Source organism: Falco punctatus (assembly GCF_963210335.1).
Source record: "Falco punctatus genome assembly, chromosome: 18".
NCBI lineage: Eukaryota > Metazoa > Chordata > Aves > Falconiformes > Falconidae > Falco > Falco punctatus.
The window spans coordinates 5,804,803-5,829,873 of NC_137598.1; the positions used below are offsets into that span (position 1 = coordinate 5,804,803).

General features: G+C 62.6%; 4 protein-coding genes across 13 annotated transcripts; 1 reads left to right on the top strand and 3 right to left on the bottom strand.

Annotated features, from left to right (window-relative positions):
• Nucleotides 1-7,319: 7,319 nt before the first annotated feature.
• SMUG1 (single-strand-selective monofunctional uracil-DNA glycosylase 1) lies at nt 7,320-9,382 on the bottom strand. Of its 2 annotated transcripts, none has more exons than XM_080368922.1 (2): nt 8,901-9,382; nt 7,320-8,593 (listed from the first exon to the last, which is right to left on the bottom strand). In XM_080368922.1, exons 1-2 carry the CDS (start codon nt 9,189-9,191, stop codon nt 8,051-8,053), a joined length of 834 nt encoding a protein of 277 aa, XP_080225048.1. In that variant the 5' UTR covers nt 9,192-9,382; the 3' UTR covers nt 7,320-8,050. The 2 variants fall into 2 exon arrangements, with proteins under 2 accessions (XP_080225048.1, XP_080225049.1); XM_080368923.1 differs by having other exon boundaries at nt 8,762-8,982.
• A 1,394-nt stretch (nt 9,383-10,776) lies between these two features.
• Nucleotides 10,777-14,455, bottom strand: CBX5 (chromobox 5). Of its 4 annotated transcripts, none has more exons than XM_080368932.1 (5): nt 14,245-14,455; nt 12,335-12,490; nt 12,072-12,258; nt 11,527-11,624; nt 10,777-11,423 (listed from the first exon to the last, which is right to left on the bottom strand). In XM_080368932.1, the coding sequence occupies exons 2-5, from the start codon at nt 12,469-12,471 to the stop codon at nt 11,273-11,275; spliced, it is 573 nt and encodes a 190-aa protein (XP_080225058.1). In that variant the 5' UTR covers nt 12,472-12,490; nt 14,245-14,455; the 3' UTR covers nt 10,777-11,272. The 4 variants fall into 4 exon arrangements, with proteins under 4 accessions (XP_080225058.1, XP_080225059.1, XP_080225060.1 ...); XM_080368933.1 differs by having other exon boundaries at nt 14,236-14,455; XM_080368934.1 differs by having other exon boundaries at nt 14,231-14,455.
• Nucleotides 14,456-14,600: 145 nt separating this feature from the next.
• HNRNPA1 (heterogeneous nuclear ribonucleoprotein A1) lies at nt 14,601-20,600 on the top strand. Of its 6 annotated transcripts, XR_013924355.1 has the most exons (12): nt 14,601-14,858; nt 16,361-16,477; nt 16,710-16,856; nt 16,986-17,196; nt 17,283-17,375; nt 17,454-17,576; nt 17,837-17,908; nt 18,101-18,274; nt 18,878-19,000; nt 19,085-19,147; nt 20,372-20,415; nt 20,517-20,600. XR_013924355.1 is itself a non-coding variant. In XM_080368909.1 (11 exons), exons 1-10 carry the CDS (start codon nt 14,616-14,618, stop codon nt 19,138-19,140), a joined length of 1,359 nt encoding a protein of 452 aa, XP_080225035.1. In that variant the 5' UTR covers nt 14,601-14,615; the 3' UTR covers nt 19,141-19,147; nt 20,372-20,600. The 6 variants fall into 6 exon arrangements, 5 of the variants coding, with proteins under 5 accessions (XP_080225035.1, XP_080225034.1, XP_080225036.1 ...); XM_080368909.1 differs by having other exon boundaries at nt 20,372-20,600; XM_080368908.1 differs by lacking the exons at nt 20,372-20,415; nt 20,517-20,600 and adding an exon at nt 19,654-19,971.
• A 625-nt stretch (nt 20,601-21,225) lies between these two features.
• NFE2 (nuclear factor, erythroid 2) lies at nt 21,226-24,673 on the bottom strand. The gene is made up of 4 exons (XM_080368928.1): nt 24,547-24,673; nt 22,996-23,039; nt 22,541-22,657; nt 21,226-22,135 (listed from the first exon to the last, which is right to left on the bottom strand). Exons 2-4 carry the CDS (start codon nt 23,008-23,010, stop codon nt 21,494-21,496), a joined length of 774 nt encoding a protein of 257 aa, XP_080225054.1. The 5' UTR covers nt 23,011-23,039; nt 24,547-24,673; the 3' UTR covers nt 21,226-21,493.
• Nucleotides 24,674-25,071: the final 398 nt, after the last annotated feature.

A 25,071-nucleotide genomic window follows, 5' to 3' on the forward strand; every position in this document is an offset into this window, starting at 1 on the left:
CAAATACAAAAGAATTCAGATATAAAAATATTCAGATATAAAAATATTTGGATATAAAAACATTAAAAGGAAAATAGTAAGATAGAAATCTATTCAGACAGAAAAATCTTCAGATGTAAAAATGTGAAGAGAAAACCATGAAGATATAAAAAAATTAAGATGCAAAAATATTAAGATATAAAACCCTCAGATATTAAAAACTTCAGATAAAAAAATATTCAGATATAAAAAATATTTAGATATAAAATACCCAGACACAAAAAATTCAGATCTGAAAATGTTCAGATATTTAAAAATGCAGATATAAAAAATGCAGGTAAAAATAAATTATAAAATAATCAGATATAAAAATTATTTTGATATCAAAATATTCATACATAAATATTCGGATATTAAAAAAAATCAGATGTAAAAATTATGCAGATATTTTAAAATATGGTGATGGGGGAAAAAGGAAGCTAACATTCAGGGTAAGGGGGCTGGGGGTCGGCGGCTGCCAGGGGTGTTCCTGATCCTGCTCTGCCCCTTCCCGGGGGATTTGGCCCGGTGTGCGGAGACAGTTGAGGCTGAGGCCGAAGATGAGGCTGAAGATGAGCATGGTTGGAGCCTTCGTGCCCGGGCTCCTCCCGCCACTTCGTTTCTCTTTGTCTGGGCCTCGCTCCCTCTATCCCTCTTTGTTTCTCCATCGCTGGCTCTTTGTCTCCTGCCAGCTGCTTCCTTCCTCCTCCTCCTCTCCTCCTCCCTGTGGGACAGGGTATGGAGGTCAGGATTGGGCCCTGGGGCTGGGAACCAGAGTGATGCCCCCCTCCATCTCCCCATCCCCAAATGGGGGCAACCTTCCCCCCACTAGACACACACAAACCTCAAATAAAAATGGACCCGATCTCCCCCAGCTGATTTTGGGTTTGGTTTTCCCTTTTTTTGGCACTTTCTAACCTTGGAGCACCAAAGCAGCATCTCACCCCAGGGGTCCCACATCGGGTGCCGGGCTGGGGGGGGAAACCCAGTGGGTACCACCCAGCTGCCCATCACTCCCAGTTCTCCCAGTGTGCCCAGTGACCCAGGGTCAGATCCTGCTCTGGGGGGGTCATGATGGGGGTGCAGATTGGAGCTGAATCCGACCCCATTTACAGAGCCGCGTGTGGCCAAGCCCAGCAGTGGGGGTGTCCCAGCCTGACTTCTTTTCGGAAAAAATAAAAGACGACACAGAAATGGGGCAAAAAAGGGGGAATTTCACACTAAAACTCCCTCCCTGGGTCTCCTTTCCAGCCACGGGGAGATTTACGGGCATGATCACTCCTATAAATCACCGCCGCCTTTTTTCCTCTGGCCCAGGCAGAAATGCAAACACCTGCACCTGATTATTTCTCCTTTAAACAGAAAAACAGGTGCTGACAGCCCCCGTCCCCCCAAAAAAATATAAATCCTGGTGGAAACCCTGGTGGCGGGATCCATGCCTCTCCCGATGGCCTTAAAGGACGATGGAACAGTGACTCCATTGGTGGGGTGTAAATCCAGGGGTGATGGATACAGGATTTGCTCCCATGTCACTTCTGCATCCCTGCAAGGGGGACTTGGGGAGAAAAGTGGGGTTTTAGGGTGTTCTTGGCTGCAGGCAGGCAGAATAATGTCTTTTCTCTGGGCTATTTTGGGTGGTGGGTGTGAATCCCTGATCCTAGGTGAGCTCAGGTTTGGGGGTTTTGTTTTTCCCCAAAGGCCCCTGTGGTCAGGCCCCAGTGATGGGGGGTGCACAGCTGGGGCACGCCAGCATTGGGCCACCGAACCCTATCCCTGTCCCACAGCGACTGTGGCCATTGCACGGGCAGCCAGAGCATCCACCTCCGCCCCCACGTTCCCTTCTCCTGTGCCAAAATCCCTTCCCAAACCCCAGATTCCCTTCTCTAACCCCAAAATTCCTTTCCCCAGCCCCACATTCCCTCCTCTGGTCCCAAACTCCCACCAACAGGTGCCACATCCCCTCCACAAGGAAGACCCCTCTAAGCTCCCATGTCCACCCTCCCCCTTCCCAGGGACACCCACCGCCCAAAGGGGCCTCATCTTGCCCAGCCCCACCAGAGCATCACCCCTCCAGGGGAGAATCAGCCTTTTGGGGTGACACTGCCTGTCTCCCAGCCCATTTCCCCCCATGCTGGGGATGGGATGGGGTGGGATTCACCCCCCAAACACCCCGGCCATATCCAGACCCGTGGGAGAAGTGGCACCAGCCGCTCCCCTGGGACCAGCTGTGACCTCACCAGCCCCAAACTGGGAGGGTTTTTCACCTAAAAGGGTTTTTTCCCTCTAAAAGGGCTGAGTTTGCTCTAAAATGGCTTTTTTCCCCCCTCCTAAAGGGCATTTTCCTCTTAAAAAGGTTTTTCTCTCTTCTAAAATGGCTTTTTTTTCCCCTCCGAGAGTTCTTTTTTTCACTCTATAGGGTCTTTTTCCTCTTTAAAATGCCTTTCGCCCCTTTTAAACAGCTATTTTCCCTTCTGAAAGGGCTTTTTCCTCTCTAAAAGGGCTTTAACCCCTCCAAAAGGGCTTTTCCCCCCCTAAAAGGGCTTTTCCCCCCTTTCCTTCCTCCTTCCCCCCTTCTGCCTTGCTCCTGCTCCCCAACAGTCGCTCATTTGCTCCTTCTCCCCCGTGTCACGAGCAGGGTACCAAACCCCATCTCATGCAAAGCAGTCAGCCAGGGGAAAAAAAAAGAGATGTTTTTTATTGGAAAAGATGACATTTTTATTGTCTCTTGTATTGTGCTATTTTCTTTTTTTTATTACCCAGTTCCAGCTTTATTTTAGCCGGTAACAGAAGTGAAATTATTTTTCCAAGAGGTTTTTTTGGGTTGTTTTTTTTTATCCCCCCCCTCCCCTTTTTCATATCCACATTTCCTTTTTAAACACTCTATTAGAAAAATATTGCCTGGCAGCTGGGATGCAGCCACCGGGAGAGGCGTGAATACAGCACAGGGAAGGCGGGGGGAAGGGGGGGGGAGCAATAAAAAATAAAAGAAGCCAATAAAGATTAATTATCTAATTAACAGAGACATAAAATATAGGGAAGAATAAATACGCCTCTTGCCAAAATTTGGGGAGGGGTTTCCGAGTGGTAGGGAAGGGCAGGAAGGGGATTCTACCTGCGGGTGGGGATCGTGGCCTGATCCTGCGGGTCCCCAGCCCTCTGCTGGGCATGGACCCCAGGCTGTGACAGCCCGGCCCCGCACATCCCAATCCCGCACATCGCGGCTCCGCACGGCTCCGCACATCCCAATCCCGCACATCGCGGCTCCGCACGGCTCCGCACATCCCAGTCCCGCACATCCCAGCTCCGCACATCCCGACGCCGCAGCAAAGCCCCACCTCCGGGGACCCCCTTGGTGCGGGTGCGGATCGCGGTGCGGATCGCCGTGCGGGCCGGGGCCGCGCCCGCAGCTCTCTGCCTCTCTCTAGCGGCTTCTCCCCGCAGAGTTCGCCCGGGCCCGCGGCTCCGCACAACCGGCTGCGGCGGCGGCCGGCAGCCCAGTGCTCCTCCCAGTGCCTCCCAGTGCCCTGGCGCCGGAAGGAAGGAAGGAAGAGGGGAAGGACGGAAGGAAGCAAGGACGGAGGGATGAAGGAGGGATGGAGGGATGGAGAGATAAGGGAGGGAGGGAGGCGGGAGGGATGATGGGGAGGAAGGAGGGAGGGAGGGCAGGCAGGGGCGCCGGCGAGGGGCTGGTGGGACGGGGGGTGATGGAGGAAAGGAAAAGAGAAGAGGGGGGGGAGGAGGCTTCATTCCCGGGATCCACCAGCGATCCCAATCCAGGAGCGGGTGGCAGCACAGGAGGAGGGCAAGGCCGAGCCAAGGGGAAGATGGAATTGAAGCCGTGGGGCCATTAACCCGCTGCCCTGGCCCAACTCCAGCTGCAGTAATTACATTCGCCCTGATTAAAAATTTCCCCTTCGTTTTCAATTAGCTTTGCCATTCCTCTTTGCTCCCCCCCCCCCCCCCAAACGCCGGTGCAGCCCGGTGCAGCCCCTCTTCTGCAGGGGGAAACTGAGGCAGGAGCTGGGGGCATTCACAGGGTCATTGGGGGGGGGCTCACCGGGAATCACCGCACACACCGGGGTGTCCCTGGGGGGGCGCAAGGCACTGGCAGGGTAGGAGGGGTGGTCCTCAGGGTGGCCGTGGGACGCGCAGAGCACTGCTGTGTCTCCGCTGCACCCCAGCCCCCCCAGTGCCCGCACCTGAGCTGCCAGCCCTGGGCCAGCACCGGAGCAGCCGCATCCCACCGGGATTCAGGATGCCAAGGCATCGCCCTGATGCCAAGATTGCACTGCACAAGGGGGAACAGAGCCACCCCTCCGAGCGGAGGGGAGCCACCACCTCAGGCCCCATAGACAGGCCCCCTCGCCTAGCCTCCGGGCCCCCACCTCCCTATAAACATCAATGGAGAAAAGAGCTGCCTCCAAAGGATGGAGCTCTTCCAGTGGTCGCTGCAACTGCTGAGGGAAAGGAGGAAGAGGAGGAGGAAGGCTGAGATGGAGATGCTTGTTTATTCCCACTGATGGATCCGAAGCCTTTCACTTCCCTTAATTCCTCTCTTCTCCTTTTTTTTGGTCTTTTATTTAAAGTAATTAAATAAACCCCACAACCTGCCATGTGCTGCCTCTGGCACTGCCAAATCCATGCCCCTCTGTCCAAAGGGATCCCAGGAATGAGGGGGAAAAAGGGAATTAACTGGCTGTTTCCCACTGGGAATGTCCAGTAGGTATTAAAAAAAGGTGTTTTTTTTTTTACCCAGGTAAGCATGCTGTGCTGGCAGAGCCCACGGTGGGACCCGCACCGTCCTTCCAGCCATATGTCCATCTGTCCATCCCTCCATCTGGCCGACTGCTTCCCAGTCTCGCTCGGTGTTTGCCTTTCCATCTCTCCACCTCTGGGATTATCCCTGTGCCCCACGGAGCACATTTTATCTCCCTGCCTGTCTCAGGGAGGTGGATTTGTCTGTCTGTCTGTCCTTCCATCCCACCTTACGGGTCCCAGCTGATGGCCAAGGAGGATGAACCCGCTCTGGAGCGGCCCCAGATGCGCTGAGCCAGCCCCTCTTGTCGCCAGTGAACTCCAACCTCCATAATTAAAATTAAAAACTCCTTTAGCCCCTTTTCTCCCCAAATCCAAGATGGAAAGACCAGGATGTGCCCCTTCCCAAGCCGAGAAAGGTGAAGCTCATCTGTTGCGGGAACACAGGCTGCTGCTACCACACGCAGATGGATGGACGCAGGACCCCGGCCCCTGCTCTGGGGCGGCCGCCACTGAGACACCCTGTCCCGGTCCCCGGCCCCACCACTGTCCCCATCCCCATTCCCATCTCCACCACAGCTGCCCCCGCCACGTGGTACAATCCACCTGCACATCCGTCCATCTGCCTGTGCGTCCCTCTGCCCACCCGTCCCTGCATCCCTGTGCCCACCTGCCGGTGTTGCTTTGCAGCTCCGGGTACCCGTAAGTGCCAAAACGTGCCCCTCTGCTACACCTGCGCTTTGTACCAGGAGAGAACCCAGCAGGAGCTGCAAACACCCTCTTTGCAATCCCAGCCCTCTCTCCATTCCCATCTCTCCTTCCCTGCATCCCTCCATCCCATCCCTTATTCCTCCATCCCATCCCTCTCTCCATTCCCATCCCTCCTCTCCCTTAACCCTCCACTCTTGCATCACATCCCTCCATGCCTGCCTCATCCCTCTCCCCCTCATTTCTCCATCCCTTCCTCATACCATCCCATCCCTCCTTCCCACTTTTATCCCTCCCTCTCTCCTTCCCATCCCTCCTTCCCTCCCTTATCCCCCCATTCCTGCATCCCATCTCTCCATCCCTACCTCATCCCTCCTTGCCTGCATCCCCATCCCTCTTTTCCTGCCTCCTCCTCTCTCCCATCCCTTTATCCCTCCATCCTTCTCTTCATCCCGCCATCTCCGGGGCTGACACCCGACCTCCCCACATGCCCATGGAGTGGCTCCTGGGCTGGACCGGGATGCTGGGTGCCAGTCAAGTGGCCCTTCCCTGCTCCCCTCCACCTGGAAAGCCCCCCATTCCCAACTTCCAAACAGCTCCAATACCCGAGCGCTCACTTGGCATCGGAGCGCAGCCACCAAATGTGACAATTGCCTTGAAATACGGCAGCACCCAGCCCTCCGGAATGGCGGGACTGCATTCCCTGTAAAAAATTATTTATTAGGAACTTTTAGTTCTTAAGTGGCAGCGTGATTTAATGTAGCAGCTGCTCCCAGCCCCGGGAATGCCGGTTCTGGCTGCATGGCTCAGGTCACAGGGAAAAGCTGCTGGGGCGGCAGGGGGATGTCAAACTGTCACTGGGGGCTTAAATCAGGGATGGGTGTCCCTGGTGATCTGGGAGGAGAAATGGAGGGAAATGAGGGGGAAATAGCGGGGAAATGGGGGGGTAAAATGGAGGGAAATGGTGGAAGGGAATAGGGGGGAATGAGGCCCATCCTGGGCAGGGGGCAGGGGAGGGCACAGGCTGCGCTGGGGCAGGAGCTGCCACGCTGTGGGGTTGGGGGTCTGGGCAACTCATTAGGGCGGCAGGTGCTGGTTGTGGGGGTTCAGACCTAACCCGTATGGGGGACCATAGGAGGGGGTCCCCCAGTCCCCCTCTATCCCCCCCCAAGCCCCTGTGTCATCGTGTCCCCATCAAGGTGCTGGGTCCCTGGACAGCCTCTTACCGTAAAGATGCTGATTCATTAACAGCCACATAAATTATGCATTGTCATTAGGCAGGCTGAGCTGAGGACGGGCCTCTTGCTGGGGCGGGGGGGTGGGAAGAGGGGGACCAGAAATTCAGCCCCCCCATCCCCGCTGAAAGCTGGGGGACAGGGATGTCCCTTGGGTATGCCAGAGCCTCCCCAGGCCCTTGGAGGGAAGAGGGGGCCTGGGGGGGGGGGGGGGGGGGGGGGGCACTGGGGTGTGTGGGATGGGCTGGGGGTGTCTCCCTGCAGACCTCTGGATGCAGCCCTCTCCCTGCCAAGCTCTCCCCAGGCACCTGGCTCCGCTGCTGGCCCTGGGGGGGACATGGGAACTACGGGGGGCTTTGGGTAAGACCAGACACCCCACCCTACCCCCAAAACGCCCCATGTGGGTTAAATCAGTCTTTGAGGTTATTGCCCCAACCTTGCACCCCCAAACCAGGGTGCACCTCCCTCAACCCTTAAAATCCAGTTAAATCCCCCCACCTGCACTCCCAAATCCATGGGTGCCTTGGGGCCAGCATCAAGGCCCACCCAGGGGACCCCCCAGCCCCAGGGGACGGCGCCCAAAGGACACAGAGGCCACAGCCCTGCAGGATGTAGTGTTTATTGCCAGCAGGGGAAACTGAGGCACGGGGACATGCCACAGATCGCCCTGGGGACCCCGCCGTGCCCCATCACCAGCTGCCAGGGTATGTGCCCGTGCCTCAGTTTCCCCTGCCAAAAGCAAGCAGGGCCACTGACCCCTTGGGTTAAATAGCTTAAAAAAACTCCCAAAACGGGCGATTTTAAGGGAAATAAAAGGGCAAGGAGCCCCAAAATCCAGTGGGGACCAAGCCCGGGGCTCACGGGCACCTCAACGGGGAAGCTGAGGCACAGGGAGTGATCACAGCAACAACCACCATGGGATGCGGCAACTAATCCTGCCCCCAGAGCCCGTTTAGTGTTCAACTGGTTAAACTGGGAGAACTGGAGGCTGCTGGCTGGGCCCCCTAGCAGAAATAGCCCTGGGGTGGGGTCTGCCATGCAGCAAGGGGAAACTGAGGCACGGGGGAGTGGCTCACTGCCCCATCTCTGCACGATGGAACCCCACTTTGCTCTCAGTGTGGGAAACCGAGGCACAGACCCATCCTCTCCCTCAAAATGAGACCCTGGGCTTGATCTTGTGGGGGAAACAGGCACAGATCTTACCCCCCCTCCCCCCGAAGTGTCCCAACACAGCTCCCAGCTGGGGAAACTGAGGCACAGACCCACTAACCCCCTCCCTTGTTCCCAGCAGCGAAAACTGAGGCACGGATCCATCCTTTCCCTCCAAGCTTCCCTCATCTCCTCCTCACTCCCTCCTCCAACAGCTCCAGCACTCCCAGTTCTCCCAGTCGCGCCTTGGCCAGCTCCTCCCAGCCCCGGTTAGCGCGGGGATTTCGGGGCGAGGGATGGGGTAACCCCTCAACGCGGACAGCCAGGCCGGAGGCCGCGAGGGCACGCCGTGCCCGCCGCTCAGCGTAGCGCCCGATGCCCACCACCAGCCCCACACCCAGCAGCCCCACAGCTCGCGCCAGCATCCGGTCGCACAGCACCATCAACCGGTCACGCTGGGCTGGGGGCAGCTCAGTGGGGGGCAGGTTCCGGCCACTGGAGGCGAGGAAGAGGAGGGGGCAGTGGTTGTGGACGAAGCAGTGACGGAAAAAAAGATGGGGGTCTGGGCAGAGGGTCCGTACCAGCCCCCAAAAGCGGGCGCCGCTCACCTCCGCCCGTTGACAGGCCAGGCCCAGCACCGGGCGCTTGGGGTGCTCTGAGGGCGGCTTCTTCACCCCGCCGGCGACCTGCAGCCACTCCCGCACGTGCCAGGCTTCTCCGAATGGGACCTGCAAGATGGGAACGGAGCTCAGGGGGGCTTGCAATCACCCATCCTGGGCAGGGGTTCCCCTCCCTGGGAGATGAAGAACAGTTTTGGGGGGCACACCCTGAGGAATGGTCGCCCCAGAACAGCCCTGCAGTTGACTCTGCTGCCTCCATGGCTTAGTTTCCCTTACCAGATGCCCCACAGGGATGGGGACTGGGAACCCTGGGCACCCCCGTGCCTCAGTTTCTCCCACCTGAGGCCCCATGGGAAAGGACTGGGACCCCTGTGCTTCGGTTTCCCTCCCCACCAGGGTCCCTCCAGTGCCACACCCCAGTCTGGGCCATGCCGAAGGGGCCCGGGTTCATGCCAAGGAACAGGACGCGCTTGGGGGTGCAGCAGTAGCGGCGCACAAAGTCGCAGTGGGGCTCCCAGGCATAGTCGAGGGGGTGGTAGACGTGGCTGACAGGCTCCCCAAAGGGCGGCAGCGCCTGCAGCAGCACACTCTGCTCCCGCTCCAGCCGCAGGAACCGCCCTGCCAGGCCGCCTTCATCCTCCCCAGCCTCGGCCACTGCTGCCGGCTCCGTCACCGTCCCTGCTGCCTCAGCCTCTCTCTCCTCCATGCTGCCATCACCTCGTGCCTGTGGAGGGGAGACGAGTGACAGGGCAGCCCCAGGGAGAACAGGGTGGCCCCCCAGGGCTGGGGTGGAGGGGGCAGCCTGTGCCCCCCGGGCTCTGCAACGGGGAAGGAAGAGCCCCAGCACCACTCTGCTCCGTTGCCTGCATCCCCAGGGCCTCCTGCTACCCCGAAGTGCAGCCCTGCACCCCCCAACTGCCCTCTCAGGGCCCCCCAACTGCCCTCTTGCCCCAGCCCTGTGCCCCCCAGGCCCTCAACTGCCCCACAGAACAGCCCTGTGCCCCCAGAGCCCCCCAACTACCCCACTAGGCCCCTCCTACTCAAGCCTTGCACCCCCAAGGCCCGCAACTGGCCCCCAAAGCAGCCCTGCACCCCCAGATCGCCCCCAGGGCCTCCTAACTGCCCCCTACTGCTGCCCTGTGCCCCCAGGGCCCCCTAACTGCCCCCAACCACGTCCTCACCCCCCCCGCGCCCCTGGCTGCCCCACAGGCCCCCCAGCCACCCCGGCCCTGCTCCCCCGCGGGCCCCTCTGGCCCGGCCCAGCACCCCCTCGCCGTCGCTTCCCAGCTCCCGCGGGCCCCCACATCCCCTAACGACGTCACACGGCGCCACAAGACGCCACGCCGCCCCCGCCGGCTCACCTGTGCACCGACCCCGCCGGCCGCGCGGCCGCCCGCCCCACCCCTTCACCCCTGACCCGCCCCGCGCCTGCCGGGAGCTGGAACCCAGCGGGCCCCGCCCCTTCCGCCCCCTTCCCGACGTGCCCCGCGCGGGGGCCGGGGCCGGGCCCTTTGTCTGCGCGGGGCCGCGCGACATCACGGGGCGGCGCGCGGAGTTTCCCATGGTACTTCGCGGGGGGTGGTGGTGTCCCCCCCCGTCCCGCCCCGCCCCCCATTCCCCGTGGGTGGCCCCGGGGCGCGAGCACGCGGGGAGAGGGGGCGGTACACGGGTGAGCCGTGATCCCCGAGCACCAAGGCGGGGCCCGTGGGCACACCGAGCCCCGCCCCTTCCGGTGGGCGGTGACGCGCGGGCTCCGGCGGCACAAGGGCGAACCCTGGCGGCGGCGGGCGGCACCGCGGCGGGGAGTCCGCGGGCGGGGGGCTGGGCTGCGGCCCCCCACCTCCCCCCCCAGCTCCTCCCGCGGGGCACCCCCGTGTCCCTCCACCCACCTCACGGCTCCCCCCGATCACCCGCCCATGGGGTGTGCCCCCCCCCCCCGGCGTGAGTGCCCCCTCTCCCGGTGCCCCCCGCCTCCCGGTGTGTGTGCTCTCCCTCCCGGTGCACCTCTCCCCCTGGTGTGTGTGCCCTCCCTCCCGGTGACCCCCCTCCCCGGGCTGCAGCGCCGCGACGCGCCCACCAGGTGGCGCCAGAGACGCGGCCGCGGGCACGCAGGCGTCCGGGCGGGGGGGCAGAGCAGGGTCTCTCGTGAAATAGAGGGGTGTCTGTGTCTCGGGTTGGGGTGAACTGGGCCGTACTGGGTGCGCGCTGGGGAGGAAATAGGCTGTGAATGGGCCATGCTGGGGCTACTTGTGGCCCCCATTATCCCCCCCACCCCCAGACAAAGCGGAAGCTCCTGAAAAGTGACCGTTTATTGGAAGCAGACACAGGGGAGCTGCGGGACAAGCTGGGGACACCCCGGGGGGGGCCGCAGAATGGGTCGGGGACACCCCAGGGGGGCCACAGGGCAGTCCAGGAGCACCCGGGAGGGGGGAGCGCGGTCCAGGGACACGCAGGGGGACCACAGGACGGGACGGGGACACCTGGGGGCGCCCCAACTAAAAACACCCACCTTAGAAAAAACAGCGAAAAACTGGGGCTGAGCCCCCCAAAGCCACTCCACACCCTTGTTGGGTGCGGGGGGGGGGCATGCAGGGGGACATATCCCTCCCCCCCCCCAACATCCCCAAAGAAGAGGGGTGTGGGGGGTGAGCATCGCACCCCTTAGGGCATGACTGCCCCCAACCCTGTCCCCAGGGGGGCTGTAGGGGGGTGTAAGGTGATCCCTGGGGACAGGGGGGACACACACGAGATGATGGGGGGGGCTATGTACAGGTAGGGGGGGGCGCCTTAGCTCCTGGGGGTCTCGCGCTCTTTGCTGTCCGTGTCCTCAGGGTAGGCGTGCCAGGTCAGCCGCTCCTCATAGAAAGCGATGACAATTTGGGGACACTTGAGGTTCGCCTCCTTCGCCAGCACCAGGTCAGCCTCGTCTGTGTCCTTCCTGGGGGGGAGGGCACATGAACAGGGGGGTCAGGGGGGCCTGGAGGGGACACAGAAGGTGTGACACACCCCCCCCCCCATGGGGACAGGCTGGGTGGCCTCACCACTTCATCAGAAACATGAGGTCCCCGCAGGAGTCGGTGGCACCAATGATCTTCTCGGGCTCCAGCCCCCGCTCGAAGCCCCGGGCAATGTCATTGCTCTGCAGATTTGGGGGGAAAAAAGGATTTTGGGGGGGATAAGGTGGTGTGGGTACACTTGTGGGGGTACAGCCCCAGTCTGTAGTGGCTGGACGTCACAGGGTTGGGGCCACCCTACCCAGGCTGGTGCCAGTGGGGGGTGGTGGCCCTTTTTGGTGGCACTGGGTGCCTGTCCCCATGGCTGGGTGTCCGTCCCAACCATGGTGGCACTGGGCACCCACCCCCACTGCAGTGGCACTGGGGGTCTGTCCCCATGGCTGGGGTCCTGTTCTCATCCCCATGTGCCCATTCCCGTTATGGGGGTGTTAGGTGCCCATCTACATCCCTGAGTGGCCGTCTCCATCCCTGGGTGGCCATCCCCATCATAGGGATGCTGGTTGCCTGTCCCCATCCCTGGGTGCCCGTCCCCACCCCTCGGTGCCCGTCCCTGTGGCGGGACCCTCCCTCACCTCCCTCTTCTTCTTGGCCTTGACGTCCTCCCCGCTGGCAGGCAGCCCTCCTTTCCTCTTGGCGCCCTCCGCCTTCTCCCGTGGCTTGTTCCCGTCACCCTCCTTCATCTTCTTATACTTCCTCATAAACTCCGAGATCAGCTCTGGGCAATCCAGGTTCTTCTCCGGCTCCCAAGTGTTGTGTTCCCTGTCACCCGATGACCACCACCACCATCATCATCATCATCATCATCATCCCCATCCCCGTCCCTGGTAATACTCACTCGGAGAAGCCCTTCCACTTGAGCAGGTACTCGGCCTGGCCCTTCACCACGCGCCGGTCCAGCACCTTCTCCACCACATACTCTTCCTCATCTCCCGAGGATGAGCTGTCGGCTGGCCGCTTGCTCCTCTTGCCCATAGCGCAGTGCCCACAGGTCCTGGGGGACACACAGGGGTGTTAAGGGGACCCCGCCACCCGCTGCCCCCCAACACCCTTAAACACAAGAGATGGCGGTGAAGGAACCAGCACCTCCCAATGCAATTTCGGCTAGAACCCCTAAAAGCGGCAGGGATGTAGTCACAGGGCAATGAGATTTGGGTTAAAATCCCAAAAAACTGGTGATTTAGGTATGGGGAAATTAAATTTGGGTTAACACCCCTAGAACTAGCAGGGATTTAAGCACAGTGAAATGAAATTTGGGTTAAAACCCCTAAAAAGTGGGTATTTAAGCATGGCAAAATGAAATTTGGGTTAAAATCCCTAAAAGCAGTGGCCATTTAGGAACAAGGAAATGAAATTTGGGTTAAAAGCCCTAAAACCAGCAGAGATTTAGGCACAGGGAAACATAATTTGGATTAAAACCCTAAAACCAGTGGGGATTTGTGCACTGGGAGATGAATTTGGGTTTAAACCCTTAAAAATTGGCTATTGAGGCACAGGGAACTGAAATTTGGAATAAACCCCCTACAAAAGGTGGGGATTTGGGCACAGGGAGACATGTTGTTGGAGAAGCCCCCGTTCCCACCAATGTACAACACAGCGATGTAAACCTCAGCCCTATTTCAGGGGTCCCCAGCCAGTTCCGAGGGGGTGCGGGGGGGGCACACAACCCTACACTCCCCCTGCCGTTTTGGGGTGAGTTTGCTGTGGAACAACAAAGCCCCAGTGCCAGAAGCTCCCCAAAACCGCTTTTAGGGCAGGCAGCCAAAATACGGGTTTTTGAAACCCTGGGATTAGTGGTTTGGTTTTGGTTTTTTTTTCAATTCAGCCCTAAAAAGCCCCAGCAGACCCAGAGCCCCACTGTGTCCCACCCCGGACCCCTCCCTGCTCTCCCCGGCGTCTGCTGCCGGGACCGGTCGCATGCACCGGCGGGGGTTTGGGTGTAAAAGGGGGGAATTTTGGGGATAAAAGGGATGGATTTGGGAGTACGAGGAGCAGTTCTGGGTGTGAAATGGGCGGGGCGGGAGCCCCAGGCCACCGCATCCCTAAAATCGCGTGCGGGAGGAGGAACAAAAGAAAAGCGCCGTTTTGAGGCGAAAAGTGCTGGTTTAGGGCAAAAAGCTCGGACTCGAGGCGGAAAAGAGCCGGCTGGAGGGAGGGAAGAGCCGGCACGGCCCCCCCTCCCCCCAGCACTGCGCGGACCCGGCCCGGTGCCGGTGTTCGGCGCTGCGCAAGGGCCCGGGCCGCGGGGGCGTGGCGAGCAGCGCGCCACCTCTCCCCATTGGCCAGCGGCGCCGCCAAGTCCGCTCGCCAATTGGCCGAGAGCGCCGCCGCTCCCCATCGCCCCGCCCCGCCCCCCCTCCCCCGCTGTTGGCCCGGCCGGCCGTCACTCCCGGCGCTGGCCCGCCCCTCCGCCGTCACCATTGGCCAAGCGTGATGCCGCCATTGGCCGGTGCGCCTGTCCATCCTGCCGGCGGGGCCCGCCCCCACCGTGCCCCCCATTCATCCGCCGACCGCCGCCGCTACCTGGGGCGGGGAGCGGCTCTGGCGCGGGCCCGTCCGCCGCGGTCTAGCCGCCCCTCCGAGCCGCCGCCGCTCCACGCTCCGCCCGCCAAAACCGCCCGCAGCGCGCAGGCGTCGCTGGCCCCACTTTGCGCATGCGTCCGCCCGCCTCCCTCCCGGCCCCCCGCCGCCCCCCCTTCCCCCCGCTCCCCTTCCCCCCGCGTTGCGCATGCACCGAACCGGGTCCACCTCGGGCGCCGGCGGGCGACCGGCCCTTCCTCGCCGCCGCCGGGACTCGCCGCCGCGGCCTGCTGCTGCCGCCCGCCGCGCCGCGCCCGCCCTCCGCCTGGCCCGCCGCCGGGCAGCGCTGAGGGACGGCCACGCCCGCCAATCGGAACGGCAGTGCCGCGGTGCTAGCCAATAATAGGCAGGCACAAGGCGGGACCCCTAGAGAGGGAGCCAATCGGAGGAGCGCCGAGGAGTCTCCGGGACGGAGCGGGAAAAGCTGCACGGGGCGGAGCCGTGGCGGCCTCACCCAATCCGTGAGGCGCGGGGGCGGGACCTTCCCCATTTTGGCCAACCGGCGGCGGCAACGCGGGCGGAGCGTCCAAGCGCTGCCAATGAGGCCGCGCCGCTCGGGCCCGCCGCCCAATGGGAGGCGTCGCGGGGGCGCGTCGCGGGCGGTGCCGCCCAATGGGAGCAGCCGGGGGGCGGGCGGACGGCGGGGGCGGCGGAGTGAGGCAGCGGCGCTCGCGTCGCTCGGCCCCTTTCTGTGTCGGCGCCTCGCAGAGGGAGCATCGCGCGCTGAGCCGCCCGCCGCCCAGCCCGCCCAGCCCCGCGCCGCCGCCATGGCCAAGTCCGAGGTAAGCGCCGCTCCGCCACCTCGCCGGGCCCCGCCGTCGGCCCCCACCGCCCGCCGCGGCCTTCCCGCCCCCGCCGCCCCGCTCGCCGCCGCCCGGCCCGAGCGCACTGCGCCTGCGCGGGCCTCCCGCCCGCTGCCCTCTGCGCAGGCGCGCTGGGTTCCAGCGACACCGGGGTGGCCCCCGCGGCGCATGCGCAGCCCGGCGCGCCCGCTTCCCCCCCCCCCCCCTTTCCCCTCCCGCCAAGGCTCCCCGCGCGCGCCGGGCCACGTGCACGCCTTTGTGCTCGGGTGGGCGATGGCGGCCGCGTTGCTTTCGCGCATGCGCAGGGCGCCCCGACCGGGGGGGGGGTGGGGGGTGTGCGCACACACCGCCACCGCGAGACCCCATGGGTGGATGGGGGCTCGTGGGCCTCAGGGGGCTCGCAGGGCCAGGTCGGCCCCACAGATGGGGGCTGGGGGAAGGAGGGCAAAAATGGGGCTAAGGGGCTGTCCAGGACTCAAAGGACCCCCGAGCCTCCTGAGGTGGAGCTGAGGAGGACTCGGGAGCCCGTGTGGCTCCACAGACGCGGCTGGGGTGGAGGGGGGGCAAAAATGTGGGCTGCGGGGTGCTCCTGGGTCTTTTAAATCCTGCAGAGCCCCACAGGTGGAGCTGGGAGACAAAGCAGCTCCACAGATGGGGGCTGGGAGGAGCGAAAATGGGGGCTGGAGGGGCTGGGGGACCTCAGGAGCCGAGGTGGCACCACAGATGGGGCTCAGGGGGTGGGGGGAAAAATGGGGGCTCGGGGTCTTCTTAGGTCCTCAGTGACACTACAGATGGGGGCTGGGGGCTCAGGGGTCCTACATGGCCCCACAGTTGGGGCCTGGGAGATTTAGGGCCTCCTTGAGTCCTGGGCAGCCTCATAGATGAGGGCTGGCGTGGGGTCTGGGCAGCCCCACAGGATGCCACTGAGGGTCTCAAGCCCTTGAAGGAAATAGCAGCCCCACAAATTGGGGCTGGGGGCTCACAGGGCCTGGTCAGCCCCATAAATGGAGGCTGGGGTCCCTAGGGTCTCCCTGGGGCTGGTGCAGCCCCACAGGTTAGTACTGGAGGTCTCAGGAGGGCTGGGTAAGCTCCATAGGTGGGGGCTGGGGGTGTAGGGGTCTTTCTAGGGCGGGAGGGGGAAGGGGTAGTTGAGGGGAGGGGGCAGGGGATGGGACAGCCCCCTGGGGCTCTAGGAATGCGAGGAGGCCCCACAGAGGGGATTTTGGGCTCAGGACAGATGTGATGGAGTGCAGTGGGTCCAGTGAGGTGGGGCTGGGGGTGACGGGGTCCCCCTAGAGCTGCAGGGGTGCAAGGCAGTCCCAGGGGGGTGGGAATTTTGGAGTGTCAGCATCTCCCTGGAGCTGGGAGAATGCAAATGGATCCCGTGTAGGAGGTTTGGGGGTGGCAGAGTGTCTCTAGCTGGGGGGGGCGTTTTGGGGTGTCCAGCCCCTCTCACTGCCTCTGTCACCCCCTTCCTGCAGTCTCCAAAGGAGCCTGAGCAGCTCCGCAAGCTCTTCATCGGCGGCCTCAGCTTTGAAACCACAGACGAGAGCCTCCGCAGCCACTTTGAGCAATGGGGCACCCTGACCGACTGCGTGGTAAGGCCCCCACCTCTCTGCCCCCAGCATTTCTGTTGAGGGGGTGACAGGCACCAGCTGTTGGTGACCTGCGCTGGTGGGGTTTGAGGTTTATCTGCGTACCAAGGAGAGTGGCTGCAGGGATCAAGAGGTGGAGGAGCTGAGGGAGAAAGAGCAGCACCCCCACAGAGAGGGAGCTGCCGCCGCCTGTGGGGGCTCCGTGCTGCAGCCTGACGTGTCTCTGTCCTCCCAGGTGATGAGGGACCCAAACACCAAACGGTCACGAGGCTTTGGCTTCGTCACATACTCCTCCGTGGAAGAAGTGGACGCTGCCATGAATGCCCGGCCACACAAAGTGGACGGCAGAGTTGTTGAACCAAAGAGGGCCGTATCCAGAGAGGTAGGGGGGAGCCCTGAGGGGCAGCGGGCTCAGACCTCACCGGATGGGGCTGGCAGAGTCCAGGACCCGTTTGGGGTGCAGATGGGGGGCTCCTGTGACCCCCAAGCCCATGCTGCCGTATTCCTGCAGGATTCCCAGCGGCCCGGGGCCCACCTCACAGTCAAGAAGATCTTTGTGGGCGGCATCAAGGAGGACACGGAGGAGCATCACTTGAGAGACTATTTTGGCCAATATGGCAAAATTGAAGTCATAGAGATCATGACGGATCGCGGCAGCGGCAAGAAGAGGGGCTTCGCCTTCGTCACCTTTGATGACCACGACTCCGTCGACAAGATAGTCAGTAAGTCCCAGTGTATGCAGAAAAGAGGGGGGGCATCTGGCTTTGTGCCCTCGTCCCCTGAATCTCGCCCCACTCCCTCCCTGCAGTTCAGAAATACCACACTGTGAACGGGCACAACTGCGAGGTGAGGAAAGCCCTCTCGAAGCAGGAGATGGCCAGCGCCTCAGCCAGCCAGAGAGGTGAGCACGCGGCTCAGCCCCCAGCTCCCGCCTGCCCCAAGCTGCCGCTAGACCTCGCTGCCTGTGCTGTTCCTAAAGGCTGTCCCCCCCCTCCGCCCCCTCTCCTAGGCCGCAGCGGTTCTGGGAATTTCGGCGGCGGCCGCGGAGGTGGATTCGGCGGTAACGACAACTTCAGTCGCGGTGGCAACTTCGGCGGCCGTGGTAAGTGGTTCAGCGGGACCCGTCCGGCTGCCAGCCCCAAGGGACGCCGCCGGCTCGAGACGCAGCTCAAAACCTAGCCCAAACGCCGCCGCCGCTCCGGCTGCCACCGCTCCGGCTCCCGGCCCCCCTCGGCCCAGCCAGAGCACCGCTCCTCCTCCCTCCACGCCGGGATTTCGGCACCCCGAACTTTTCTCTCCGGCAGCTCTAAACCGCCCGGCCCCGCGTGGACGGATTGAACCACAACGGTTTGTTCTTTTCAGGTGGGTTTGGTGGCAGCCGCGGTGGCGGTTATGGCGGCGGCGGAGACGGCTATAATGGATTTGGCAATGACGGTAAGGCCAGAGCGGGATTTCTCCGACGGGCAGCGGCCAACGCGCCCAGCCGCTCGCCGAGGACGCCAGCCGGCCCCGTGGCCCGGCCCAGACAGCGGACGCAGCCCACCGCCCTGCCGAACCCGGAGCCTGGCCCCCACGCGCCCGCCGGGGCGGCCCTTGGAGCTCAGCGCCCTCCTTCCTCTCCCCCAGGTTACGGCGGCAGCGGCCCCGGCTACTCCGGCGGCAACCGGGGCTACGGCGGTAGCAGCACCTATGATGGCTATAATAACGGCGGGGGGGGCTTTGGCGGCGGCAGCGGAGGACGGCGTCCTGCCCGGGGACCTGCGCTTGCCGTGCGGAATGGCCTTTCTGAAGCAGGCACAGGTGAGATCCCTGGCCCCTGAAATCCCCTCTTGGCCGTGGGGTGCCTCTGGGCTCCCAGTTAACCCCTGCTCCTCAGCCTCTGGGATCCCAGTGGAATAACCTCAAAGCTCCCAGTGCCTTTGGGCTCCCTGCTAAACCCCACTCTTGACAGTGGGGTGCATACAGACTCCCAATTAAACCCCCCCTGCACCCTTGGGTGCCTCTGGGCTCCCAGTTAGCCCCTCCCCGGCCTCCAGGCTCCTTGTTAAATCCTCTCTCTGGCTGTGGGGTGCCCCCTGGCTCCCCATTAAATACCCCACAACTTGGGGACCCCCAGGCTCCCTCTTGAAATCACCCCAAGGCTCCTGGGTGCTTCTGGGCTCCCTGTTAAACCCCTATAACCATGGGTTACCTCTAGGCTGTCCACTAAAACCCCCAAGCTCCTAAATGCTTCCAGGCTGCCTTTTAAACCCCCTCTTGCTTCTGGGCTCCCCGTTAAAGCGCCCCCCAGCCATGGGATGCCTCTGGGCTCCCCATTAACCCCTTCAGACACTCACCCCCTGCACCCCCCCTGCTGCTGCCGCCTTGCCTGCACTGACCCTGCCTCTCTCTCCCCCCCACCAGGCAGCAACTTCGGCGGTGGGGGGAACTACAACGATTTTGGCAGTTACAACAACCAGTCATCCAATTTTGGCCCCATGAAGGGGGGCAACTTCGGGGGCAGGAGCTCGGGGCCATATGGTGGCGGTAAGTCCCCGAGGGGGGTTGTGTGCAGCCCCCGAAGGTGCTTAGTGCCCTGCTGGAATGTTCTCTAACCCTCCCCTCTCGCAGGCGGCTATGGCAGCTCGAGCGGCGGCGGCAGCTATGGCGGCGGCAGGAGGTTTTAACACCCAGGTAAGGGCATCCGCCACGAAGCAGGCAAGCTGTTCTGGCAGCAGTTGATGAAGTTTTAGCAGAGAAATGTCAAAAAAAAAAAAAAAAAAAAAGGGCAAGACCTTTTGAGAGAGGGGGGACCTTTTGAGAGAGGGAGGAGATTTTAGAGAAACCATGAGAGGGAGGGATAAAATTTTAGAGAAATCTTGAGAGGGAGGAAATCTTAGAGAAATTTTTGAGAGGGAGAGAATTTAGAGATGTTTTGAGAGAGGGAGAGAATTGAAGAGAGGGAGCAAATTTGACAGAACAAGTTTTGGGAGAGGGAGAGAACAAATCTTGGGAGGAGAAATTTTGGGAGAGGAGAAATTTAAAAAGAAAAAATGTCCAGGAGGGAATCAAGAGAAATTTGTAGAAGAGAAATTTTTAAGAAAGATTAAAATAAAAAAAAAAAAAAGCTGCCCAACACCCTCGAAGTGGCAGCTGGAGCGGGGCTGTTTAGATTAACTTTATTCCATATTATTCAACAGGAAACAAAGCTTAGCGGGAGAGGCGAGCCAGAGAAGGGACAGGGAAGCTGCAGGTTACACCAGTTGTGAACTCGCCCACTCACAGCTGTGGCGGGGGGTGGCTGCTCCACGAAGACGTGTGTTAGACAGAAGTCTCCTTTGCGAAACAGGACTGTGTTTGTGACTAATTGTACAACAGGTTATTTTAGTTTTCTGTGCCGTGGAAGCATTCCGACGAGGCCTCCCGGGAGCCTCGGTTTTATTTGCGCGCCCGTGCTGTCGATCGCTAACTGTAACACAACATGACGCTAAATAAATGTGTCTTTTTTTTTTTTTTTTAATTATTTTTTTTTATATACATATATTTACATTTCTCACCTCTACGCCACTCTGGTGTCAGCTGCTGTGGGGCACAGCCTCTCCCTGCCCACTCCATGCCCAGCACAGTCTAGCTCAGGCTCTTCCCTCCCACCACCACCTCCCCACACACGTACCCCCAGCCCCATTTTGCCCTTCATGGGCCCCGTAACCCCCCATTTCAGGCTCGGCTGCCCCCTCCTTGTCCCTGGGGTGTCCCCTTGGCGTTGGCTCCCCCAAGCTCTCCCCCCTCGCAGCACCGCAGAGCGCAGGGCAGGGACGCTGTAGGTAAGAGCAGCTTCTGTGTGTGTGTGTGTCCCCACATCCCTGTCCCCTCCCAGGCCCCCTGCCAGGTCACTAATGCCTGCCTTCGCTTTTGTAGGAGCTGCCGGCAAAGGGAGAGGAGCCTGCGGGCCACTGGCAGAGGTGAGCAGGATACACACACACAACGGGGGGTGTGAGGGGACACATGTGACAGTTCTGGGGCCAGGGCTGCCCCCCCCTCATGGCTTTCCCCTTCCTTGCAGCACCTGCGGAAGCCTGTTGCCACCTGGGAGGTGTCACTGCCACAGGTCAGGGACCTTGTAAATAAAGAAAGGGTATTTTTGTAAGTGTGTCCTGTCTGTGGGGTGGGATAGGGTTGGAGGACAGGATGGAACTGGGACAGGACAGGGATGGGGATAGAGAGGACAGCGATGGGGAAGAGATGGAGACAGAGGTGACAGGTGGGAAGGGGATGGAGGTGGAGGAGATGAGTGGGGAAGAGATGGAGGGGACAGGATGGTGTCAGGGGACAGTGATAGGGAAGGGACGACGAAGGCAACAGGATAGGGATAGGGCATAGTAATAGGGACAAGCATGGGGAAGTGATGGAGACTGAGGGGACAAAGGTGGAGGGGATGGAGTGTTTGGGGAGAGGGTGGCACTGGGGAGGTGACTGCTGGGGGACCTCGGGTCTGGGGGAATATGGTCTTGGGGACACCAGGACTGGGGCACCACAGGGAAGGTGAGAGCCACATGTCACCCTGCAGTGACAGGGACAGGAGGTGGCATGGGGCTGATGGGAACATGGCACCCCAGGGCAGAATGGAGTAATGGGGATGCCTCATTTGGGTCAAGGGAGGTGATGCGGGGACACCTCCTTGCCCTGGGTGGATGGACAAGGAGGGGAGGTGGCAGTGAGGTGTCACCCCAGGGCGCTGGGGCAGGAGGTAATGAGTGACACAGGCAACACAGTGGCTGGCCCCTCCTCAAACGGTTTATTGCCTCTACAGGGGTGTCACCTGCAGCTGGGGAGGGCCGAGTGCCCTGGGAGGCAATAGGGATGCCCCCTGGGAACGGGGGAAGGGACGCCACAGGGTGTAGGACCCGGGGTGCATCCTTGGGCTCGGTGGGGCTGTGGGAGAACCCAAGGGTCCCCCTGGGCTCGTGGAGGCGGGGGGGAGGGTATGTGCAGGATGGCACCCAAGCCCCCCTCGCTCCCTGCTGGATACAGGACCCCGCCTCACTCCCCCAGCCCGGGGCTCTCCAGGCTGAGCTCCCCGTCGGGCGCCAGGCGCAGCCCAAAGCACTCGGGGGGCAGCGGGTTGCCGGCGCCATCCCTCAGCGCCCCCAGCACCTGGGCTGAGACGTGGGCCAGGTCGCGGCGCAGGGCCCCCAGCGCCCGCTCCGCCTGCCCCCGCACCCGCAGCAGCCGCTCCCGCTCCTGGCCCAGGCTGCCCAGCTCCGCCTGCAGCTGTGCGATGGCCTCCAGCTTCCGCCGGCGGCACTTCTGCGCCGCCACCTTGTTCTTGCCGCGGCGGCGGATGTCCCGCGCCAGCGCCAGCTCCGGCCCCGACAGCCGGGCCCGCCCCAGCAGCGCGTTGAAGTCCTCCACGGGCAGGTTGACAATGGCCTCGGGGCCGATGGGCAGCGCCAGGGCTGAGGCCCGCCGGGCATCCCGGCGAGCGGCTGGGTGGGCAGGCGGCTCGGCCGGGAACGATGTCGGTAGGGGTGGGGTGGGGAAAGGCGGGGGGAATGGGGGTACGAAGGGGGGCGGGGGGAGGGCGTGGGGAGGTGGGGGTGGGAGGGGGGTGTAAGGGGGAGGGGGTGGGACCGAGCAGAAGGGGGAGGGGTCGATGGGGGTGTCTGCCACCATGTCCAGGCCCTGTGGGGGGAGAGGGAGGGCGTGATGGGGGGCGGTGGGTGGAGGGATGGGGGTGGGGTGTACAATGGGGGTCTCCCAGGAGAAGGTGGGTGCCATGGAGGGAGGGTCTCGCAGGGAAGTGGGTGCAGTAGGGGGGCTTGCAGCAGGGGTCTCCCAGGGGAAGGTGGGTGCCATGGGGGGGTGTCTCCCAGGGAGGTGGGTGCAATGTGGGGGTACAATGGGGGTCTCCTGAGGAAGGGGGCTGCAGTGGGATGGGGTCTGGGGGAGCTGGGTGCCATGGGGGGGGGGCTCCCAGGGGAAGGTGGGTACCATGGGGGGTTTCTCCGCGGGCGCGGTGGGAGCGGCCCTCGGGCTGGACAGGGGTCCCGGGGAGGGGACGCGGGGGGGGCGGGGCGGCGCGCGCACCTGGAGCTCGCTGAGGGAGAGGATCTCCTGCCACGTGAGCTCCACCTCGGCCGGGCCGGGCGGGGGCGGGGCCAGGGACAGGCCCCGCCCACCCGCTTCCCCGAGCGCCGCCAGCGCCTACGGGACACGGGCCGTTGCTGGCGCTGATTGGCTGCGGGCGGGCGCTGGCCCCGCCCCGTCCCACCCACTACCACCCCCCCCCCATCCCCGGGATCCTGGAGCCCCATCACCCCCCCTTCGGGTCCCGGTAGCCGCCGCGACCATCCCCAGACACCCCCATCCCCCGAGACGCCCTCAGGCTCCCCACGGACCCCCAGACACCTTCAGCCCCCTGTGACCACCCCCTCCCTGTGACCACCAAGGCACACGCCACCCCCCCGCCCAGAACGCCAGGTCCCTTCCCCTGCCCCAGCTCCCCACCCCCCGCCCCCCCCCCCCCCCCCCCCCCGGCTCACCTCGGGGTCCCCCATGCCGGAGCCGCAGCAGCCGCCGCTGCCTCCTGCCACCCCAGATAACGGGTTATCACCGGGGAGGGGGGGGACCCACTGCCCCCTCATCCCTGCCACAGGGCACCCGGGTCCCTTCCGGCTCCCAGTTCTGCTTTCGGGGTGCAGCTGGGGATAGGGTGGGGCGTGGGGAGTCCCCCCACATTGGGGGGGGTGTCCCCAACCCATGGGCCCCCCCCCGCGCACCACCCACCTTGCGCCACCCCGTTGCCCAACGCTGGGACGTTGCACAAGGACCAACGGATGTGTGTCCCCCCCCTGTGGGCAGCTGGCTGTCACCCACCCCATGTCACCCCCCATCACCCTTAACACAGCGCCCAGGGCTCCCCGCAATGACATTGCAGGGCCCTGGAGGCAGGGGTTGGGTGAGGGTGCCCCCCTCACCCCCTACCCCCCCCTTCTTGCCGCAGCCGTTGGGGCTGTTTCCGGCTGGGGCTGAGCTGGGGCTGGGTGCCAGCACCCCACAGGAGCTTGGCACCCTGCCCACATCTGCCTGCACCCTGCCTGCATCTGCCTGTCTCCTGCCTGCCCTGCTCCCTGCTTGTGTCCTGCCTGCCCTGCTCCCTGCCTGCCCCGCACCATGCCTGCGCCCTGCCTGCCCTGCTCCCTGCCTGCATCTGCCTGCGCCCTGCCTGCCCTGCACCCTGCCTGTGTCTGCCAGCCCTGCACCCTGCTTGCACCTGCACACACACCTGGGCACATGTGAGCACCAGCACCCCGACCCCTGAGCACACTCCTGCCCAAGCGCAGGTGAGCTCCCTCCCGGGACACACGCACCGATCCTGTGGTCCTCAGGCACATGGTGCTGGCACACCAACACACGGGCATCTGTGTGCTCTGGTGCCCTGGCTCCCTCTGTGGGCATGTGTGTGCTGATACCCCAATCCCTGGGCACACGTGCACAAGCACCAACACACAGCACCTACATGCAGTGGCACACGCCTGCTCTCTCCTTAAACACGTATGCAGCAGTTCCTGGCATGCACTAATACCGCTCAGTGCACGTGTGTGCACCAACACCCCAGGCCCTGGGAACATATGTGTGCTGATAGCCAAGCACACACAGGCACCAGCACCCCGACCCCTGGGCACGCACGGCTACCAACACAAGCATGAACACACTGACACATGGCCCATCCCATGCAACACGCATGCACCGATACCCCAATTCCTGGGCACACACATGCATCAGCACATGCACAAACATACCAACATGTGGGCACAAGCTTTCTCTGGTGCCCTGGCACGTGTGTGCACCCCCCCCAAACACGCTTGTGCACTGATACCATGATCCTTGGGCACACGTATGCACCAACACCCCTGGGCTCATGTGTAACACACACACACCCCAACACACAGGCACACATGTACTCCCTCCCTGTACAACATGTGTGCACCAATAACCCAGTCCCTGGGCACATGCCAACACGTGCCTCATCCCTGCTGCATGCATACCTCCCACCCCGTTGCACGCGCATGTGCCCCCGTGGCAGGACCCACCTGGTGCCCTGTGCTCAGGGCAGGGCCGTGGGACACAGAAATGCGACGTGGGGACGCAGGGACACAGGCCAGGCCGTGGCAGTGCCAGCCCCCAGCGCAGCCGCACGTGGGTGCCCGCCCTAGGGACACTGGGGACAAAGAGGGGGGGGACAGGAACCCGGGAGGGAAGTAGGGGGGGGGGGAGAAGGACAGGGGACTTGGGGGCAGGATGAGAGGCACGGGGATGGAGACTTGGGGACACAAAAGGAGGGACATGTATGGCTTGACAAGTACAAGGGGACACAGGGACAGGGATGGGGACACAACTGGGTCCAGGGGAGCAGGGAGTGGGGGCAGTGACAGGAACCCGCCTGCGGTGTCCCGGGGTGGGGCACGGGGTGTGTGTGGCGGGGGGACACAGGGGGACACACTGGAGACAGGGTGGGGCTGTGGGGGATGAAGGGGAGGCCACACTGGGGACGAGGTGGGGAGGCAGGGCACCCCCCCCCCCCCCCCCCCCGGCATCGCTATCGACGGGATCCAGTG

Bases quoted from the DNA above. Each gene is read 5' to 3' on its own strand.
- HNRNPA1 (XM_080368909.1), top strand. From the start codon at position 14,616: ATGAGGCCGCGCCGCTCGGGCCCGCCGCCCAATGGGAGGCGTCGCGGG. The intron at 16,857-16,985 runs GTAGGGGGGAGC...GTATTCCTGCAG, and splicing joins AGAGGGCCGTATCCAGAGAG to GATTCCCAGCGGCCCGGGGC. The intron at 17,376-17,453 runs GTGAGCACGCGG...CTGTTCCTAAAG, and splicing joins CGCCTCAGCCAGCCAGAGAG to GCTGTCCCCCCCCTCCGCCC.
- NFE2 (XM_080368928.1), bottom strand. The intron at 22,136-22,540 runs GTGCGCGCGCCG...CTCCCCCCACAG, and splicing joins TCTCCCTCAGCGAGCTCCAG to GGCCTGGACATGGTGGCAGA.
- CBX5 (XM_080368932.1), bottom strand. From the start codon at position 12,471: ATGGGCAAGAGGAGCAAGCGGCCAGCCGACAGCTCATCCTCGGGAGAT. The intron at 11,625-12,071 runs GTGAGGGAGGGT...CCAAATCTGCAG, and splicing joins AGGCCAAGAAGAAGAGGGAG to AGCAATGACATTGCCCGGGG. The intron at 11,424-11,526 runs GTGAGGCCACCC...CCTCCCCCCCAG, and splicing joins CTCATGTTTCTGATGAAGTG to GAAGGACACAGACGAGGCTG.
- SMUG1 (XM_080368922.1), bottom strand. From the start codon at position 9,191: ATGGAGGAGAGAGAGGCTGAGGCAGCAGGGACGGTGACGGAGCCGGCA. The intron at 8,594-8,900 runs GTGTGGCACTGG...CCCATCTTGCAG, and splicing joins TCGGCATGGCCCAGACTGGG to GTCCCATTCGGAGAAGCCTG.